This window comes from Pantherophis guttatus, chromosome 5 (genome assembly GCF_059756535.1).
Source record: "Pantherophis guttatus breed Tessera chromosome 5, ASM5975653v1, whole genome shotgun sequence".
In the NCBI taxonomy this organism is placed as follows: Eukaryota; Metazoa; Chordata; class Lepidosauria; order Squamata; family Colubridae; genus Pantherophis; species Pantherophis guttatus.
In genome coordinates, this window is record NC_142067.1 from 2,007,126 (window position 1) to 2,028,111 (window position 20,986).

Genomic DNA, 20,986 nt, shown 5'->3' on the forward strand with positions numbered 1-20,986 from the left:
TAGTCCTTGAATTACGACTGCCATGGAGCCCAATATTTCTGTTGCTGAGCGAGACAGCTGTTAACTGAGTTTTTTCCCCATTTTACCACCTTTCTCGTCACAAGGGATTCACTAACTGCAATTCTTAATAACACCGTCGTTAAGCGAATCTGGCTTCCTCAACGACTTCGCTTGTCCAAAGGTCCCAAAAGGGGATCACGTGACACCCCCATGCCCCCCCCCGGAGACACTGCACTAAGTCACTTTTTTCTGTGATGTTGAAACTTTGAATGGTCACTAAATGAAGTGTTGTAAGTCGAGGACTTCCTGTAGTTAGTTAAAAATGAGATTGCCGGGCATTTTGAGCCAGGGGCAAAGTGCCAGTGGTAGAAAACGGTTTGCGTTCGGATGAACTTTAAAAATTATTTACTACCGGTATCTCACAGAACCCCATCAAGTTCTTGCATTCATCAGCCTGCACTTTGGAAAACTCTGGAAAACAAATAAATCTACCTGCTTTAAAATGTTGCCCGAAGTATCATACCTGAATCAAAGAAAAGAACAGGACAACTGATTTATGCATCTTGGGAACCAAGCCAAAGTAAGTTATTCCAGAAGTTGGCATCTGGTTTTTCCTTCTATTTCCATTGATGTTTAAAAGTTGCCTGTTGCTGAGTGTTCTGTCCCCGTCTCACACACACACACAAACAGACAGCCGGGGGTTAAATAAACTGGCAGACAACCAATTCTTCCGATAAGAAGCTTGGCAGCAACCCAGTAGCTGCTTGCCAAGAACTTTACTCAATAAACAAAATACCCACAGTCAAGAATTGTCCAGTTCGTAAAATAAATCCAAGGCCGATAATGTTGTTTCCAAAGATGCAATGTGACTCGATAGTAGTTAGTTTTGTCCGTCACAGAGTCTGAATGGCCACCTCACCCCCTTTTATACCCTGTGGGGTGTGGTCCAGTGACTCAGCTTAATCTCTGGCACGCCTTTTGTTCTGTTGCACGCGCTTATCTCTGCGACGCTGCCGAGGATCCAGCCAAGACTCATCTCCCTCATCACTGTCTACCTGTGGCTGCGTGGACGTGCTTGGCCCTGGCCTTATCTCTTGCCCTTCGGCGGACACCGAAGGCATTGCCAGAGAGGAGGGTCCTGGAGAGGGAGGCCTTGCCAACTCCTCTCCTTCACTCTCGGAGTCCTCTCCTGCCGATGACACAGGCTCAGGTAACGGAGCCACAACACTGAGAGTCACCTGGAGGATGGAACTGATTTATTCCAAACTGAATGAACGAATAACTCAATTTTTGATAAAGAAAAGGGGAGCGAACTGGAATCCGCCAGTTATTCCTGTCTGCAAAAGAGCATGATAAAAAACTAGCAATTTTTTTTCCACAGGCCCATGTAAGATGCTGCAATCCGTGAATACTTTTGAAATCTTTATTTATCGTGTATTCTTCTGAAGCAAGAATAAATTATTCTGGGTTTTCTACCCCATATTAGGGTTTTGTAGTTCTTCAGGAGGCTGCCTCTAGAGAAAAGGAAAAGGAGAGAGAGAAATATACATATACATATATAGATAGATACACACACATTTACATACACATATATACATATACGCGGGACGCAATGGCTCAGTGGCTAAGACACTGAGCTTGTCGATCGAAAGGTCGGCAGTTCAGCGGTTCGAATCCCTGGTGCCGCGTAATAGAGTGAGCTCCCGTGACTCGTCCCAGCCTCTGCCAACCTAGCAGTTCGAAAGCAGGTAAAAAATGCAGGTAGAAAAACAGGGACCCCCTTTGGTGGGAAGGGAACAGCGTTCCATGCGCCTTTGGCGTTGAGTCATGCTGGTCACATGACCACGGAGAAGTCTTCGGACAGCGCTGGCTCTTTGGCTTTGAAACAGAGATGAGCACCGCCCCCAGAGTCGGGAATGACTAGCACGTATGTGCGAGGGGAACCTTTAGGTTTACCTTTATATACATATACATACATACATATACATAGACATAGACATATATTGATATATATATACATATATATACAGGCAGGCAGGCAGAGGAGAGATGATAGATAGATAGACAAGACAGACAGACAGACAAATAGCTAGAGATAGAGAGATAGAGATAGATAGACAGAAAGATATAGATAGACAGACAGACAGACAGACAGATAGATAGATAGATAGATAGATAGATAGACAGACAGACAGACGATGGATAGATGGATAGATAGACAAGACAGACAGATAGCTAGAGATAGAGATAGACAGAGATAGATAGATAGAGAAAGAGATAGGCAGGCAGGCAGGCAGACAGACAGACAGACAGACAGACAGACAGACAGACAGAGATAGATAGATAGATAGATAGATAGATAGATAGATAGTCAAGAGATTTTACGCGGGAGAAAACCCGAATAACCAAAGACCTACATAATCATATATATATATATATATATATATATATATATATATATATATATATATATATATATATATAAATATATATATATAAATTTGATTTATATGCCGCCCTTCTCCGAAGACTCAGGGCGGCTTACAATGTGCTCAGCAATAGCCTTCATCCTTTTGTATATTTATACAAAGTCAGCTTATTGCCCCCACAAACTGGGTCCTCATTTCACCTACCTTAGAAAGGATGGAAGGCTGAGTCAACCTTGAGCCTTGGCGAGATTCGAACCCTGCAGTAATTGCAGGCAGCTGGTCTTAATAAGCTTAATAACAGGGTGCCTTAAACCCCTGTAGTACCAAGGCTCTTATAGATAGATAGATAGATATAAATAGATAGATAGATAGATAGATAGATAGATAGATAGATAGATAGATAGAGATAGACAGAGACAGACAGACAGACAGACAGATAGATAGATAGACACAGAGAGAGATTATGTAACATTCATTCAATATTATATTTGTTGAACTGTTTCCTGTGTGGCCAAATTTAGATTATAATTGCTTATTTTGGGGCCTTTTGCTGGAAAATAGAATGAAGGGATTTACTATTCATTTCATAGCAAAGAAAGAAGAAATAAACGAATTGTAGCTTTTCTAACCACTAAATGCAGCTCCTGGATTGGCCACACGAGGGCAGCAATGACTCATTTTATTATTTTTCAGAGATTTTTTTTTATTTTTTATTTTTGGTGATCTTACCATCTGCCATGAAGTTCCTTGGTCTGCTCCCCGGCAGATTCCAGCAGTTGCTTTAATTAAAAAATAAAAATAAAAATCCAGCGGTTCCCCGTTCTGTAGCAAAGAAAGGCAAAAGTTGGAGCACAGCTAAAAAAAAACCCTCGTTCTCGTTGCAACTCCAGGTAGTCCTCCCTTAACGACTAGCTGCTACTTGATGCAAAGTTACAACCGCAGCAATTGCCCCTGTGGTCATTTGCCCTTACAACCGACCACACTGCAGCTGATGCCCTGCCTATCTCCTCCCATCCCCCTCCCCCACAAGGGGTCCCAGAGGCTTCCCCATCCCTGGGTCCCCCGGGGAAGTCTCTTCCTTAGGCCCCATCACCCATCATGCACTGACTTTTCAAGATGTCTGGAGTTTTCTGCAGCACTCTGCAATCAGGGCAGACACCTGGTGTTATTCCAGATGTGGACGCCATATTTCTATCGGCTGCCTTGATTTCCGGTCACCTGGAAAAAATGGCGGCCGATTCTGCAATCGCCCCACGTGGCCGCCGGATCTCTTCGGCACAGAGCTGCAGAAAACTTGGCTTAACAACTGGCATGTTCATTTAACAGCTGCAGCCAAGAAAGCAGGGGAGTGGGAGTTGTTAAAGCAAGGCTGTCTCACTTAACGGCCGTCAATACAGAGTAGCCCTGGACCTACGGCCACAACGGAGTTGAAAATTTCCATTGCTAAGCAAAACAGCCATTAAATGAGCCTGGATAACTCAGCAGACTAATGCATTGTAATTTAACTCCAGCTGTCTGCAATTAGTAAGTTCGAATCTCTCTAAGGCTCAAGGTTGACTCAGCCTTCCATCCTTTCTAAGGTGGGTAAATTGAGGACCCAGTTTGTGGGGGCAATAAGCTGACTTTGTATAAAATATACAAAAGTATGAAGGCTATTGCTTAACGCACTGTAAGTCGCCCTGAGTCTCCGGAGAAGGGCGGCATATAAATCAAATTAAAAAAAATAAAATAAAAACAATAAATGAGTTTTGGCTCGGTTTAGGACTTTTCTTGACACCGTTGTTAAACGAATCACTGCAGTTGTTAAGTGAATCATGTGGTCATTAAGCAAATCTGGCTTCCTCCATTGACTTCGCTCGTCGGAAGATGGCTGGGAAGGTTACAAACGGTGATCATGTGACCCTGGGACACTGCAACAGTCATAAGTACATGCCAGTTGCCCAGCATCAGACGTTTGATTGTGTGACCATGACGAATGCCACAACGGTGATATGTGCGAGAACTGATTCTAAGTCACTTTTGTCAGGGCTGTTGTAACTTTCAACTGTCACGACACGAAAATTGTATGTCAAGGACTACCTGGATCGAATACGAGTTGGCTGCTTTTGATCGACTATTGTGATTCTTCTCGACGGGACAGTTTTCATTCTCGTTCCAATTCGTTCTTCGCTCTTGTAAGTTGCTCAAAGTTGTGCCAGGAGAAAACAGACACTACAAAGAAGTGTGGGTGAGTCAGCTCTGCTCGGTGTGGAAATTCACCAGATCGGCATTGCTACAAAATTCACCCTGCCAGAGGCTGCCTCGGACTTCTGGACACTACCGCGGGACTGGACCGCATCCAACGGCGGCTTTCTCGCGGGGATCCCTTTCGGATCGGGGGCTTCTAGATCAGTTCTGCTGCAGCCCCCCACTCCTTGAAGAGTCAGCTGCCTGGCGTGCTCTACCATCCTCCCCATGGAGGTAGGTCAGGTTTGGCGTGCGGCCCCGGACTGTCGCCTCCTGACGAAACCAGTCACGATCCTATGAGAGACCGGGGACGATGGATTCCAGCGATGGGTCAGGGATGGATCCGGCGCTTCCCAATGTCCCTGGGAGAAGACGCGCTCTTCCCTGTCCAGGTTGAAGTGGGTCTGGCTTCGAAGCGCGATGGAGGGCCCCCCGCAGGCATCCTGGACCATCTGCATGGCTTCCATGGCGGCCACACGGACCGAAGGATCGGGGTCGTGTTGGAGCTTGGAAAGGGCTGGAAGAGAGGAAATCAGGGCGGTCAGGGCACAGCCTCAACGGGCGGAGAAGGTGAAAAAAATGGACAGGCCGTCCTCGACTTGTCAACTCTGAAGCTGGCCTGGCCGAAGCCGTTTTGTCCACTTCAGTGTTACCACACTGGAGCTGAGGGTCAGGGAGGGAGGGATTAGAGAAAGCTGGGGTTCCGTAGCCAAAACAAAAAATTTTCCCTTAGGAACCAAGGACATTCTCACACCTAGCTTGAAGAAGGAGGAGTGATGTCGCCTGGCAACCAAGCAGCAACATGATTGGACCATGTGACTGATTGTTTGGGGTTAAGGGAAAGCGTTCTCTTTTAACAGAGTCGGTTTTTCACCAGATCCGTGCCATTATGATCTATCCAATAAAACTATTCTTTGAGGAATCCACCTGCCTCCGAGTCTTGCTTGCTATGGGTCTAGTCCTTGGAACCCTGACACGAGTTACGACGGCTCATTTAGTGACCGTTCAAACTTACAACCTCACGGAAATAAGTGACTTAGGGCCGTTTTTCACACTTTGTGCGGTATCTCTGTGATCCTGCGATCCAAATTCGGCCGCTTGGCCACAGACTCATATTTATGACGGTCGCAGCGTCCCCGGGGGTCGCGTGATCTCCTTTTGCGACCTTCCGACGAGCAAAGTCAGTGGGGGAAGCCAGACTCGCTTAACAACCGGCTTACTCATTTAACAACTGCAATGGTTCACTTAATGAGGAGCTGGTACTTACAGATGAATATCAAGTCCTTGTTTTCTTGAGTGATGGCCACAGGATCTGCCGATTGAGCGACACAGCCTGAAAGGACAGAGAAGGGAACAGATAAGAAGCCCAGATGTTTGTGGCCACAGCTGGAAGATTTCTGGCAGGGTCCACCTTGGCCAGGCTGCGGCCAAGACCAAGCCGATCAGGGCTGTGCAGACCGAAATCATATTTGACTCTCGGTGCTCATGCCAGCACCTGGACCACTAGACGAGACTGCCTCTCAATCACACACTCTGGTTTTGCATCAATAAAACAATGTTTCACGAATGTGCCAAATCTGGAGTGGGCCAGAGAGAGAGCGGAGAGCCTCAGGAAAAGCAAACCTCAGGGCCAAACCCCAAATGCAATCACTGATATCCAACTTTAGTTTAAATACAGCTTCAGCAAATACGTGTGTGTATATTATCTATCTATCTGTCTATCTGTCTATCTATCTAATCTATCTATCTATCCATCCATCCATCCATATCTGTCTGTCTGTCTACTTACCTACCTACTTACGGTATCTATCCATCCATCCATCCATCCATCCATCTCTCTCTCTGTCTCTCCATCCATCCATCTCTATCTATCTATCTATCTATCTATCTATCTATCTATCTATCTATCTATCTATCTATCTAATCTATCTATCTATCCATCCATCCATCCATCCATCTCTCTCTCTGTCTCTCCATCCATCCATCCATCCATCCATATCTATCTATCTATCTATGCATCCATCCATATCTATCTATCTGTCTGTCTGTCTGTCTGTCTGTCTGTCTGTCTGTCTGTCTGTCTGTCTATCTATCTATCTATCTATCTATCTATCTATCTATCTATCTAATCTATCTATCCATCCATCCATCCATCTCTCTGTCTCTCCATCCATCCATCCATCCATCCATATCTATCTATCTATCTATGCATCCATATCTATCTATCTATCTATCTATCTATCTATCTATCTATCTATCTATCTATCCATCCATCCATCTCTCTCTCTGTCTCTCCATCCATCCATCCATCCATCCATATCTATCTATCTATCTATCTATCTATCTATCTATCTATCTATGCATCCATCCATCTCTATCTATCTATCTATCTATCTATCTATCTATCTATCCATCCATCCATCTCTCTCTCTGTCTCTCCATCCATCCATCCATCCATCCATCCATCCATATCTATCTATCTATCTATGCATCCATCCATCTCTATCTATCTATCTATCTATCTATCTATCTATCCATCCATCCATCCATCCATATCTGTCTGTCTGTCTACTTACCTACCTACCTACGGTATCTATCCATCTATATCTATCTATCTATCTATCTATCTATCTATCTATCTGTCTATCTATCCATCTATCCATATCTGTCTGTCTGTCTATCTACCTACCTACAGTATCTATCTATCCATCCATTCATCCATTCATCCATCCATCCATCCATCCATCTCTATCTATCTATCTATCTATTTATCTATCTATCTATCTATCTATCTATCTATCTATCTATCCATCCATCCATCCATCATCTCTATCTCTCTCTCTCTCTCTCTGTCTCTCCATCCATCCATCCATCCATCCATCTCTATCTATCTATCTATCTATCTATCTATCTATCCATCCATCCATCCATCCATATCTGTCTGTCTGTCTACTTACCTACCTACCTACGGTATCTATCCATCTATATCTATCTATCTATCTATCTATCTATCTATCTATCTATCTATCTATCCATCCATCCATATCTATCTACCTATCCATCCCTATCTATCTATCTATCTATCTATCTATCTGTCTGTCTGTCTGTCTGTCTGTCTGTCTGTCTATCTATCCATCTATCCATATCTGTCTGTCTGTCTATCTACCTACCTACAGTATCTATCTATCCATCCATTCATCCATCCATCCATCCATCCATCCATCCATCCATCTCTCTCTCTGTCTCTCCATCCATCCATATCTATCTATCTATCTATCTATCTATCTATCTATCTATCTATGCATCCATCCATCCATATCTATCTGTCTGTCTACTTACCTACCTACCTACGGTATCTATCCATCCATCCATCCATCTCTCTCTCTATTTCTCCATCCATATCTATCTATCTATCTATCTATCTATCTATCTATCTATGCATCCATCCATATCTATCTGTCTGTCTACTTACCTACCTACAGTATCTATCTATCCATCCATCCATCCATCCATCCATCCATCCATCCATCCATCTCTCTCTCTGTCTCTCCATCCATCCATCCATCCATCCATCCATCCATCCATCCATATCTATCTATCTATCTATCTATCTATCTATCTATCTATCTATGCATCCATCCATCCATATCTATCTGTCTGTCTACTTACCTACCTACCTACGGTATCTATCCATCCATCCATCCATCCATCCATCCATCCATCCATCCACACATCTCTCTCTCTGTCTCTCCATCCATATCTATCTATCTATCTATCTATCTATCTATCTATCTATCTATCTATCTATCTCTATCTATCTATCTATCTATCTATCTATCTATCTATCTATCTATCGGTGTGTGTGTGTGTGTCTACAGAGAGAGAGAGGGAGGGGAAGGGAAGGAGGGAGAGAGAGAATGTAGACAATACAATACAGCTAGTCCTCTACTTACAACAGTTTATTTAGTGATTGTTCAAAGCTACAACGGCACTGAAAAAAGTGATTTTTCTCAGAATTCCCTAGTCAGAATGGTTCAAGACAGACAGACTTCAACTCCCCGAATTCCTCAGCCTTCAGTTCCCAGAATTCCCCAGGCAAAACGGTTCAAGAAGAGTGGACGACTCCCAGAATTCCCCAACCAGATTGGTTCAAAGCGGGTGGACTTAGAAACCCAGAATTCCCCAGCCAGAATGTTTTAAGATGGGTGGACTTCAATTCCCAGAATTCCTCAGCTAGAATAGTACAAGAGGAGGAGACTTCAACTCCCAGAATTCCCCAGTCTCACCGATAAAGATGGTAGCTGCTCTCCGGATGGAAACCTGGGGGCATTGAAGATGATCCAGGCATTGGAGCAAGACGGCAGGGATGGTTTTTACTTTCCAGGACTGTCGAAGGACAAAGAGAGAAGGAAAAACAATCATTTTTCTCACCACAGGCATCAGAATAATAACAGGGAAGGGACCTTGGAGGTCATCTAGCCCAACCCCCTGCTCGAGCAGGAGACCCTATCCCTTTTCGGGCAAGGAACTGTCTAGTTTCTTCTTAAAAGCCTCCGGTGTTGGAATGGACCGAGGCATATTTGTGTTTTCAGCAAAAAAATAAAAACGGAATGGATAAAACTTTTATTTGCTTAATGGCCACTTGATTCGCTTAGTTCAGGGGTCTTTAAACTTGGCAGCTTTAAGACTTGTGGACTTTGCTGGCTGAGGAATTCTGGGAGTTGAAGTCCACAAGCCTTAAAGTTTTGCTGGCTGAGGAATTCTGGGAGTTGAAGTCCACAAGCCTTAAAGTTTTGCTGGCTGAGGAATTCTGGGAGTTGAAGTCCACAAGCCTTAAAGTTTAGCTGGCTGAGGAATTCTGGGAGTTGAAGTCCACAAGCCTTAAAGTTTTGCTGGCTGAGGAATTCTGGGAGTTGAAGTCCACAAGCCTTAAAGTTTAGCTGGCTGAGGAATTCTGGGAGTTGAAGTCCACAAGCCTTAAAGTTTTGCTGGCTGAGGAATTCTGGGAGTTGAAGTCCACAAGCCTTAAAGTTTAGCTGGCTGAGGAATTCTGGGAGTTGAAGTCCACAAGCCTTAAAGTTTAGCTGGCTGAGGAATTCTGGGAGTTGAAGTCCACAAGCCTTAAAGTTTAGCTGGCTGAGGAATTCTGGGAGTTGAAGTCCACAAGCCTTAAAGTTTTGCTGGCTGAGGAATTCTGGGAGTTGAAGTCCACAAGCCTTAAAGTTTAGCTGGCTGAGGAATTCTGGGAGTTGAAGTCCACAAGCCTTAAAGTTTAGCTGGCTGAGGAATTCTGGGAGTTGAAGTCCACAAGCGTTAAAGTTTAGCTGGCTGGAGAATTCTGGGAGTTGAAGTCCACAAGCCTTAAAGTTTAGCCGGCTGAGGAATTCTGGGAGTTGAAGTCCACAAGCCTTAAAGTTTAGCCGGCTGAGGAATTCTGGGAGTTGAAGTCCACAAGCCTTAAAGTTTAGCCGGCTGAGGAATTCTGGGAGTTGAAGTCCACAAGCCTTAAAGTTTAGCCGGCTGAGGAATTCTGGGAGTTGAAGTCCACAAGCCTTAAAGTTTAGCCGGCTGAGGAATTCTGGGAGTTGAAGTCCACAAGCCTTAAAGTTTAGCCGGCTGAGGAATTCTGGGAGTTGAAGTCCACAAGCCTTAAAGTTTAGCTGGCTGAGGAATTCTGGGAGTTGAAGTCCACAAGCCTTAAAGTTTAGCTGGCTGAGGAATTCTGGGAGTTGAAGTCCACAAGCCTTAAAGTTTAGCTGGCTGAGGAATTCTGGGAGTTGAAGTCCACAAGCCTTAAAGTTTAGCTGGCTGAGGAATTCTGGGAGTTGAAGTCCACAAGCCTTAAAGTTTAGCTGGCTGAGGAATTCTGGGAGTTGAAGTCCACAAGTTTGAAGACCCCCTGACTTAGTTGATTCACACAAGGTGCCACAAAGGAGGAAGCGCGACTCACAATTTGGCGGCAGAGGCTCTCTGGGATCAGAGGGTGATCGTGCCAGGCTTTCTTGCTGCTGATCTTCTTCGGAAGGGACCAACCCAGAAACCGGAAGCACCTGAGAAGGGCATCCTGGCAGCCCTGCGGGAACAAGGACAAAGTGCCAGCTGCAACTCCTACAACGTCTGGTGGCCAGCTGTTCCGCTGGTTAATTGTCCTCACTGTTAGGAAGTTTCTCCCTAGTTCCAGGTTGCTTCTCTCCTTGGTGAGTTTCCATCCGTTGCTTCTTGTCCTGCCCTTCAGGGGCTTTGGAGAATAGGGGGACCCCCTCCTCTTCTTTGGGGCAGCCCTCAAACATTGGAACGCGGCTATCATGTCTTCCCTAGTCCTTCTTTTCATTAAACTAGACATACCCAGTTCCTGCCACCTTCACCAGCCCAATTCCTGAACTCGACTCACCTTCACGACATCCGGTTCCTCGTCCTGCAGGTGAAGCAAGAGAGGGACGAGGCTTTGATTGACCTGCTCCTGGATGAGATACTTCTCCTTCTTCTTCACCAAATTGGGCAGCTCGGCAAAGAGAACGATGGCGGAGTTGCGCACTTTAGCGTCCGTCTGCGAAGAACAAGCAGCAAGTTGGGATGCAATGGCATTTGCCTTAACCTGCATCATAACCTGGTCTGTAACACTCAACCAGACAAACTTATTATCCTCGTAACGACAGCCACACCAGACTCTTTCTCTGTTGTCCCAACCCGCAAATAACAACAAACTGTTCTGTCCCCGTCTCACACACGCACCCAAACAGCCAGCCGAGGGTTAAATAAACTCTTCAAACACCCAACGTCAGTGATAAGCTGCTTGCCAAGAACTTTTACTCCGATAACACAGACAAAAATACACACAGTTTGAATAGTCCAGTTTGTAATTAAATCCACAGCAAATAGGCGTTGTGTCCAAAGGTGCAAAGTGACTCGCCAGAGATTTAGCTTTGTCCGTCACAGAGTCCGAATGTCCACCACACTCCCTTTTATAGCCTGTGGGGTGTGGTCCAGTGACTCAGATTAATCTCTGGCACGCCTCCTTTTCTGCTGTGCACGCTTGTCTCGCCGACGCTGGCGTGGATCCAACCACAATGTTTCTTCGTCACTATCCGATGGGTCGGAAACACCTGGCTCCTGGCCAATCTCTTCTCCTTCGGGAGACACCTGAGGCATTGCCAGGGAGGAGGGTCCTGAAGAGGGAGGCCTGGCCATCTCCTCTCCTTCATGTTCAGAGCCTTCTTCCTCCGATAAGATGGGCTCTGAGGATGGAGCCACAACACAAACATCCTTTGGGATGAGACTTTTAAGACAGGTGTCTCCAACCTTGGCCACTTTTAAGACTTTGTGGACTTCAACTCCCAGGATTCCCAGATTTTAAGACTTGTGGACTTCATTTCCCATGCTGGCTGAGGAATTCTGGGAGTTGAAGTCCACAAAGTCTTATAGTGGCCAAATTTGGAGACCTCTTCCTTAAAGGTGTATGTAGAAAGTTAGCACCCACCCCTCTCCTAGAAGAATGAAATCTTGTAGGAAATATTAAAAAGGCAGAATGTTATATTTCCCTAATGGTAGAAATATGCTCTTGGAGACAAAAAGCAGCCCCCACTTTTCTTAATAGCCCTCAGCAGATGTCAGTCCTTAAGAGATAGATAGCTCTATTCATAAGCAAATACTGTTGTGGCTCCATTACCAGAGCCTGTGTCATTGTCAGGAGAGGACTCCGAGAGTGAAGGAGAGGAGTTGGCAAGGCCTCCCTCTCCAGGACCCTCCTCTCTGGCAATGCCTTCGGTATCCACCGAAGGGCAAGAGATAGGGCCGGGGCCAAGCACGTCCATGCAGCCACAGATGGACAGTGATGAGGGTAATGAGTCTTGGCTGGATTCACGCCAGCGTCGCAGAGATAAGTGCGCGCAACAGAAGAAAGGGCGTGCCCGAGATTAGGCTGAGTCACTGGACCACACCTCACAGGGTATAAAAGGGAGCGTGGTGGCCAGTCAAACCTTGTGACGAACAAAGCTGAAAGCTTCCACGCCATTCTGCATTGCCGGACTTTTGCTATAGACTTTGCTGGATTATCTCTGGACTTGATTGACTCCGTAATTATTGAGCTGTTTCTTTTGATGTACCAGGAGTGGGGAGAAGTTATCTCTCCTCTTTGTAAATAATAAACTCTTGGCAGGCAGCCACTAGGTTGTTGTCAAGTTCTGTTATCATAAGGAAAAGGATTTTGCCGGCTGGTTTGGTCTTTAACTCCTGAACGTCTGTTGGTGTGTGTGCGTGTGGGACGGGGACAGAACAAATACCCTCACCCAAGATCCAACATAGGTAGGATTAGCCCTCAGCCACAATGGGAATTGCCCAATGCCCCTTCATCGCATCACCCTCAGAAACTTCAACCAATCCTGGGAGCTCAGACAACCTCCAGAGCCAGCTATGACCCTACATGGCCCCGTGGGAATCTGACAACAGCCAATAGAATATGTTTTCTTGCACAGGAACAGGAAGCTCAAGTGCAAAGCCCAAGAGAAGGTATACTGCTTCCATCCATGATGTAGCCGGGTCTTATGGCGCTTTGCTAACCTGTGTCTCCTTTTCTAGGACTAGTTTGGGAGAGGAGACCAAGAGACCTAACCTCAGGAGAAGAGGAAAGAGGATCCAAGGAACCACAAAACTGGGAAGAGGACAATGTTTTTCAGCCGTGACCGCTTTAAGATGGGTGGACTTCAACTCCCAGAATGTAAGACTTCTGGACTTCAACTCCCAGAACTCTCCAGCCAACATGGCTGGCTGAGGAATTCTGGGAGTTGAAGTCCACAAGTCTTAAAGATGCCAAGGTTGGAGACCTCTGTTTTAAGGAAAGCGGTTGCGCTTGTTACAGGCGTTATATATATATGCAGCTCTATCATTCCTCTCTATTGTAGTTGTTTCCTGTATCACTTTGCCACTCTAGGGTTCATCTCTATTGTTCCTGTGATGCATTGCCTGATCCTGTTGTATTTCTCACTCTCTAGTAAAATGGTTTCTGCACAGGGATGGCTTGTAGTGTGCTTACTTACTCTACATGAAACAGTGCCACTGGTGGGTTGCTACCAGTTCGCCCCAAATCGGGTGAACCTGTAGCGGCGGCGGTCAGAGGCTCCGCCCACCCACCCAGACGCTTCTGCACATGTGCAGAAGCGTTGCACGCACGCACGAGTGAACCCGTAGCAAACCAAATTGAAACCCACTACGGAACAGCGCCCACCCCAATTTCTGCCCGATGTTCTTCAGCAGATGGTTGAGCATCTGCTTTCTGTTGCCCTGGTTATAAATATTGCTTCAATCCATTGTGCAGCTGGGTCTTATGATGGTTTGTTGACCCATGTCTCCTTTACTGGGGTTAGTGGGGGAGATGAGTTTAAGGAGACCCACTCACAGGAGAAGACTTCAGAGGAAAGAGGACCCAAGGAGCCACGGAACTGGGAAGAGGACAGTATTTGGTCACCTTAAGATGGGTGGACTCCAACTCCCAGAATTCCCCAGCCAGCAAAACTGGAATTAAAGGAGAAACTTCCTGACAGTGAGGACAATTAACCAGCGGAACAGAAGTTGCCTCCAGAAGTTGTGGGTGCTTCATCACCGGAGGTTTTTAAGAAGAGACTGTCAGAAATGGTCTAGGGCAGGGATGGCCAACCTTTTCGGCACTGAGTGCCCAAACTGACACGCTCGTGCACGCACGTGCATGGGCGCGCCGGATCACCGGAAACCCCAAGACCAGCTGGCTGGCATGCGCATGGCTGCTTTTTGGCCATTTATGGCGGTTTTCTGGGCTGTTTTCAGGCCGTTTTCAGGCCATTTTTCGGGACTTTTTGGGCCGTTTTTCAGGCTGATTTCAGGCTGATTTTCAGGCCATTTTCAGGCCATTTTTCGGGCTGCTTTTGGGCCATTTTTCAGGCCATTTTCCAGGCCATTTTCAGGCCATGTTTTGGGCCGTTTTTCGGGCTATTTACAAGCAGTTTTTGGACCGTTTTTCAGGCCATTTTTTGGCTGTTTTTCAGGCTATTTACAAGCAGTTTTTGGACCGTTTTTCAGGCCATTTTTTGGCTGTTTTGGGGCCATTTTTGGGCCATTTTTCAGGCTGATTTCAGGCTGATTTTCAGGCCAATTTTCAAGCAGTTTTTGGGCCGTTTTTCAGGCCATTTTTTGGCTGTTTTTCGAGCCATTTTTGGGCCATTTTTCAGGCTGATTTCAGGCTGATTTCAGGCTGATTTTCAGGCCAATTTTCAGGCCATTTTTCAGGCTGCTTTTGGGCCATTTTTCAGGCCAATTTCCAGGCCATGTTTCAGGCCATTTTTCAGGCTATTTTCAAGCAGTTTTTGGGCCGTTTTTCAGGTAATTTTTTGGCTGTTTGGGGGCCATTTTTGAGGCCATTTTTGGGCCATTTTCAGGCCGTTTTTCAGGCCATTTTTCGGGCCATTTTCAGACTGTTTTTCAGGCTATTTTCAAGCTGTTTTTGGGCTGTTTTTCAGGACATTTTTGGGTGTTTGGGGGCCGTTTTTCAAGCCATTTCCAGGCCGTTTTTCAGGCTAATTTCAGGCAGTTTTGGGGCCGTTTTTCAGGCAGTTTTTTGGGCCGTTTTCAAGCCATTTTCCAGGCTATTTTCAGACAGTTTTTGGGCTGTTTTTCAGGCCTGAAAATGGCCCAGAAAACACGCTGGAAGCCAGAAGAGTAGCTGGCGATGGTGTACATGCCCACAGAGAGAGCTGTGCGTGCCACCTCTGGCACGTGTGTCATAGGATCACCATCACGGGTCTAGGGTCTTCTCCTTGAGCAGAGGTTTGGACTAGAAGACCTCCAAGGTCCCTTCCCGCTCTGTTCTGATCGATTGAGTCGAAGCCCACCCCTCTTAAAGTGGTCAAGGTTGAGAGAGAGACACACAGGAAGAAGTTCTTGAGAATCCACCTGGGTGGAGGGTCTTACTGTGCTAAACAACGGAAGGAGCTTCTCTGCCAGAGTCACGACGTCGCTTCTCTGCATGAACTTCAGGACGTTTTGAAGGGCGGTGATGGCTTCCAGGATGACACCATTGTCCGTTTCTTCCAGGCTTCCCAAGAGAGTGGGCATCAAGACTTTGACTTCCTCCACCTGCAAACAGGAAGCGCTGACCATCGTCCGTGCCTCTATTGGTTGATTTATCTATCTATCAAATTATCTATCAATCCACCCATCTCGCTCCCTTTAATCTGAGTGACTTTCTCAATTTTGCGCAACACATAAATAACTTAGCTAGCCCTGGATGGACATAGTCCTCAATTTATGACCGCAAGTCAGCCCCAGCTTTCTGTTGCTTAATCAAGACCGTTGTGACGTGAGTTTTGATCCAGTTTACGACTTCTCTTGCCACCGTTGCTAATTGAATCAGTTGCAAGTGTTAGGTCGTCGCACGATTGTGAAGTGAATCTGGCTTCCCCGTTGAGTTTGCTTGACGGTCACAAAAGGGGATCACATGACCCCGGGACACTGCAACCATCATAAATATGAGTCAGTTGCCAAACGTCTCAAGGTGTTTTGACTCTGGGGATACTGCAATGTTCGTAAGTGTGAGAACCGGTCATAAGTCACATTTTTTTACTTTGTTATGTAGATGTTGGGGGTTGGGTTTGCTAGGAGAAACATCTCAAGATCTTCTCAACATCTCAACTATTTTGACGTCCTTTCTCAAGCCTTCCCTGGCACCTATACCTACAGTGAAGACCAACTTATGAATGTGGGCAGGTCTCTCTTGTGCAAAGACCAGATCGGATCCATAAACTGGAATCCAAGACCCCTCCCATCAATTGGGGGTCGCTTCCCAGCCTATGGCTGCTTCCTCACCTTGTCTGGATGGATGGCCAGGATGCCAAGGGCTCTCACGGCAAGAGACCGAACATCTGGGCTGGGGTTTTGGGTCCATTCTTCAAGGCTCTCAAAGATCTGTTCGGAGGGGAACTGATCGATGTCTTGATAGTGAAGTAGCTGAGGATCAAGATGAAGAATCCATCATGAGGGGCAGAAGGGGAGAGAGAGAGAGAGAGATCAGGTTTCTCTGGGAAAAGAGCAACGGGAGGATGGAGTGTGTTCATAATTGTCAATAGAAGAGAGATGTCTTCATATGGTCCAAATTTATTTTGGTAGTCTCCCATGGAAGAACATCTTCTCAAAGCCAGATATCACAAGAACAAACTGTCCTTTTGGCCTTCAAAGATGAAATCACTCTTTAGGGAAGGACAGAGTTGGATTTGGGTGAGGGAGATGGAAAATCAGAGCAAGGAGAAGAAAATGCCAGAAGAGTATAACATACAGACAAGATCTGGAGATCTTTTCTCATCCCTTTAGACTACAGTCTCCAAAATTGGCAACTTTAAGGCTTGTGGACTTCAACTCCTAGAATTCTGGGAGTTTGAAGTCCACAAGTCTTCAACTTGCCAGGTTTGGAGACCTTGTTCTAGACTCAAACGAGGTCACCAATGCAATGGAAGGGTTTGACGTTCTTCACCATTCTCCATCAGTCCAGAGTGACGGATAGCAGAAGTGACAGAAAGTCAGATAACCCCATGTTGGAAATTGCCAGAAAAAAATTCACAGGAAGAGAAGAGAGGAACCAAGAACCCAGAGATGTCTCCTGCTCTAAGGGGTCGTGAGAATAACCTTGAGGAAGAGCTGTAGCCCAGGCGACATTTGGATAAGAGAAATCTGACCCAAAGCAGAAAGGTAATTTGAGGAAGTGCCTCAGATAGGACCATCCCTAATTCTTGGGATAAGGGCAGGGAGGGCACATTCAGGGTTGCAACATTGATGTCAAGAGAAATTCTTTATCTTAATCCCAGAATCCTCAGCAACAACCATGTTGACTGGGGATTTCTGGGAGCTGAAGTCCAGACACCTGAGGGTGCCCAAGATTGAGAAACTGAGGTAGGTAATGTAGATTTTTCAATATTAAATTCTTTGCCCATTTTAATTCTTGCCAGGTAATCTTTTCTAATGTTTGCTGAGGTTTAGTAAATAAACATCAAGCTTATTTCTGCTAGCTTGAATTGAACGATCTATGTATTTGTTCTGATCTGAATAGTGGGGTTGGTTGTGAGGATGTCTCTGCTGGGTGCAAAGTAAACTATAAACCACACACACCTGATTTTTTCCCACACGCTCCTTACCTCGACAAAGACGGCAATGATTGTCGGCTTGTGTGTTTCACTGTTTTTGCTGAGGACAGAAAATAGCAAATCCAGGACCCTGATAATCTCAGGGCAGCAAAAATGCAGCATGGCTCTGAAAAATACAGAAAGACATCATTGCCACCCTGGGGAAAAAAAGCATATTTACGCTTGTTCTCTAGCACATTTTCTCCTGAATCTGTACAGGTAGTCCTCTGACTGATCCTCATGCAAGAAATCCTTCAAACTCAACTTTCTCCAAAAAGTTCTGCTATTGTAATGGTCAGTGAGACTGTACTTGAGAGACAGGAGGAGGAGGAGGAGGAGGAGGAGGAGGAGGAGGAGGAGGAGGAGGAGGAGGAGGAGGAGGAGGAGGAGGAAGCAATTAATTTTTCTTTTATTCAAGAATGAAGGAAAACTCACCAGGTGGCTTTTCAAATTTGTCTTTCTGAAGATCTCTAAAAGCCTTAAGAGAGTTAAATAAGCAATTTCTGAAAGTGATTACAGGTATTATGACCACAATTGAACCCAAAAGCTTTGTTGCCAAATGAGACAGTCGTTAAGTGATGCTTGTCCCATTTTACAACCTTACTTGCCACAGTTGTTAAGTGAATCACTGCACTTGTTAAGTTAGTAACACAGTTATTCAGTGAATCTGGCTTCCTCATTGACTTTGCTGGCCAGAAGATTGCAAAAGGTGATCACATGAGCTCAGGACATTGCAACCGTCATAAATATGAATCAGTTGCCCAGTGTCTGAATTTTGATTACGTGATCTGCTGCAACAGTCATAAGTACGAAAAATGATCATCAATCACTTTTTCCAGTGCTGTTGTAACTTTAAACAGTCACTAAATGAACTGAGAACTACCTGTATTGATCTACCGACATTTGTATGCTTTCGAACTGCTAGGAGGGCAGGAGCTGAGCTGAGGATGGGAGCTCACCCATCGCATCACGCTCGGGTCTCAAACTTGGGCTTCCGGCTTTGCAACTGAAGAATCACAGGTGAACGGCACCCCCTTGGCTGTGTTCTCTGTGGCAAACTCACCTGGCCAGGAGGGCGCTGCCCTGCAGGAGTTCCCTGCTGCATTGTAGCATCGACCATCCCCGCTTCTTCTCCATGAATGTCACCTCGTACCGGCATCCGATCCGTATGAGGAGCATCTTGATGGCCTCCACGGCAAAACTGAAGGAGTGGGGAGAGGAGGACTCGCTCAGGCCTGTTGCCCTTTGCTCTTCCTTATTCAGGTAGTCCTTGACTTACAACCGTTTTCATTTAGTGACCGTTTGGAGTTACAACGGCACTGAAAAAAAAGTGACTTAGGACTGTTTTTCACACTTATGACCGTTGCAGCAGCCTCGTGGCTGCATGATTTATATTCAGATGCTTGGCCACTGACTCACATTTATGACGGTAGCAGCATCCCTGGGGTTACGTGATCCCCTTTTGCGACCTTCTGATGAGCAAAGTCAATGGGGAAGCCGGATTCACTTAATAACCATCTTACTAACTTAATGACTTCAGCGATTCATTTAACAAATGTGGCAAGAAAAGTTGCAAAATGGGGCAAAATTTACTTAAGAAATTTCTCACGTAGCAACATAAATGTTGGGGTCAGTCATGGTCGTAAGTCGAGGACTACCTGTATAGGCAGTCCTTGACTTACGACCACAATGGTGGCCAAAATTTCCATTGCTAAGAAAAGAGACAGTCATTCAGTGAGTTTCGGCCCCTTTTACGACTTCTCTGGTCCCAGTTGTTAAGTGAATCACTGCCATTGTTAAATTAGTCACATGGCCGTTAAGTGAATCTGGCTTCCCCATTGACTGTGCTTGTCAGAAGGTCAACAAAGGGGATCACGCGACCCCCGGGACACTGCAACCGTCATAAATATGAATCAGTTGCCAAATGTAAATCACATGATGTTGCAACCGTCATAAGCATGACTCAGTTGCCAGATGTCTGCATTTTGATCACATCTCCACAGGGTCATAAGCAGTGGTGGGATTCAAATAATTTAACAACCAGTTCTCTGCCCTAATGACCAGCTAGGTAGGCGTGGCTCGTTGGTCATGTGACTGTGTTGGCATGGCCAACTCAATGTCACTTACTGTTACAATGTAATAAGGGTTAACCGGAGAGGCAGTTTCTGTAAGCAGGGCTAGAAACAACACCAGAATGTTTCAGTTCCTTACAGGATTAGCCCTGTAAAGTGGAAAAAAAACAAAATAAGATTTCTTCCAACAACTGGTTCTCCAAACTACTTAGAAAGTTAACAAGTGGTTCTCCCAAATAGGTGCGAACTGGCTGAATCCCACCACTGGTCATAAGTGTGAAAAACATTCCTAAGTCCCTTTTTCCAGTACCGTTTTAACTTGGAACGGCTACTAAACGAACGGCTGCAATTCGAGGACTACCTGTAATGCCAAAAAAGGTTGGGGGGGGTGGGGAGATGATGAGGTTTTTCTATGAAACTGCACCTGACTTGACCTTTGACCTGTCCACACTGCTGGAGGAAGTCCACATCTGGCAGGGAGTCCCTCTGGCTGCTGAAATGGAGCTCCACAAGGAAGGTCATCAGGAGCTCTGGAAAAAGGCCTTGGATGGTGTCCCTGGATTCCAGGACGGAGATCACCTCGTAGAGAGCCTGGGTCAACTGCAGGGGGATGCGGAGGGGGTGGAGGGGGAGAAGGAAAGGGGTGGAGGGGGCTTTGAGAGCAAGATCCAGTCTACCTTTGCAGGGCAATCAGAATAGCGCTGGAAGGGACTGTCATGCCCCAGTATATAACTTTTATATACTGTTGTTGCTCTCTTGCTCCATCTAGTGGCCGGAGGGATAAATATGCCCCCAACATACTATCTTTATATACTGTTGTTGCTCTCTTGCTCCATCTAGTGGCCGGAGGGACAAATATGCCCCCAACATACGATCTTTATATACTGTTGTTGCTCTCTTGCTCCATCTAATGGCCAGAGAGACAAATAGCAAGTATATTGTTTGAAGCTGACCCAACCCATTTTACCCATCAGCCCGCACTCTCAAACCAAGTGGTTGTCCACTAGTAGAAGGGGAGGACAAGTCCAAGGTCGGCCAACCATTTCTGTGACCCTGAATTTGGCCCAAAGTAAGCCCAACTGATGGACTCTCTCAATGAAACCAGGACTTAGACCTCAGTTGT

General features: G+C 45.8%; 1 protein-coding gene across 1 annotated transcript in view; it reads right to left on the reverse strand.

Annotated features, from left to right (window-relative positions):
* Positions 1–1,409: 1,409 nt before the first annotated feature.
* Positions 1,410–20,986, reverse strand: part of LOC117676466 (maestro heat-like repeat-containing protein family member 7) — a 41,458-nt gene continuing 21,881 nt past the window's right edge. Inside the window, exons 14-25 of the mRNA XM_087895702.1 lie at positions 20,288–20,463; positions 18,855–18,992; positions 17,804–17,918; positions 16,485–16,625; positions 15,591–15,755; positions 11,047–11,202; positions 10,606–10,728; positions 8,942–9,041; positions 5,923–5,988; positions 4,509–5,172; positions 3,159–3,251; positions 1,410–1,514 (exon numbers count right to left, since the gene is read on the reverse strand). Of these exons, the coding sequence (XP_087751828.1) occupies positions 4,895–5,172; positions 5,923–5,988; positions 8,942–9,041; positions 10,606–10,728; positions 11,047–11,202; positions 15,591–15,755; positions 16,485–16,625; positions 17,804–17,918; positions 18,855–18,992; positions 20,288–20,463 (1,458 nt within the window). The 3' untranslated portion in view covers positions 1,410–1,514; positions 3,159–3,251; positions 4,509–4,894. The remainder of the gene's footprint in view (positions 1,515–3,158; positions 3,252–4,508; positions 5,173–5,922; positions 5,989–8,941; positions 9,042–10,605; positions 10,729–11,046; positions 11,203–15,590; positions 15,756–16,484; positions 16,626–17,803; positions 17,919–18,854; positions 18,993–20,287; positions 20,464–20,986) is intronic.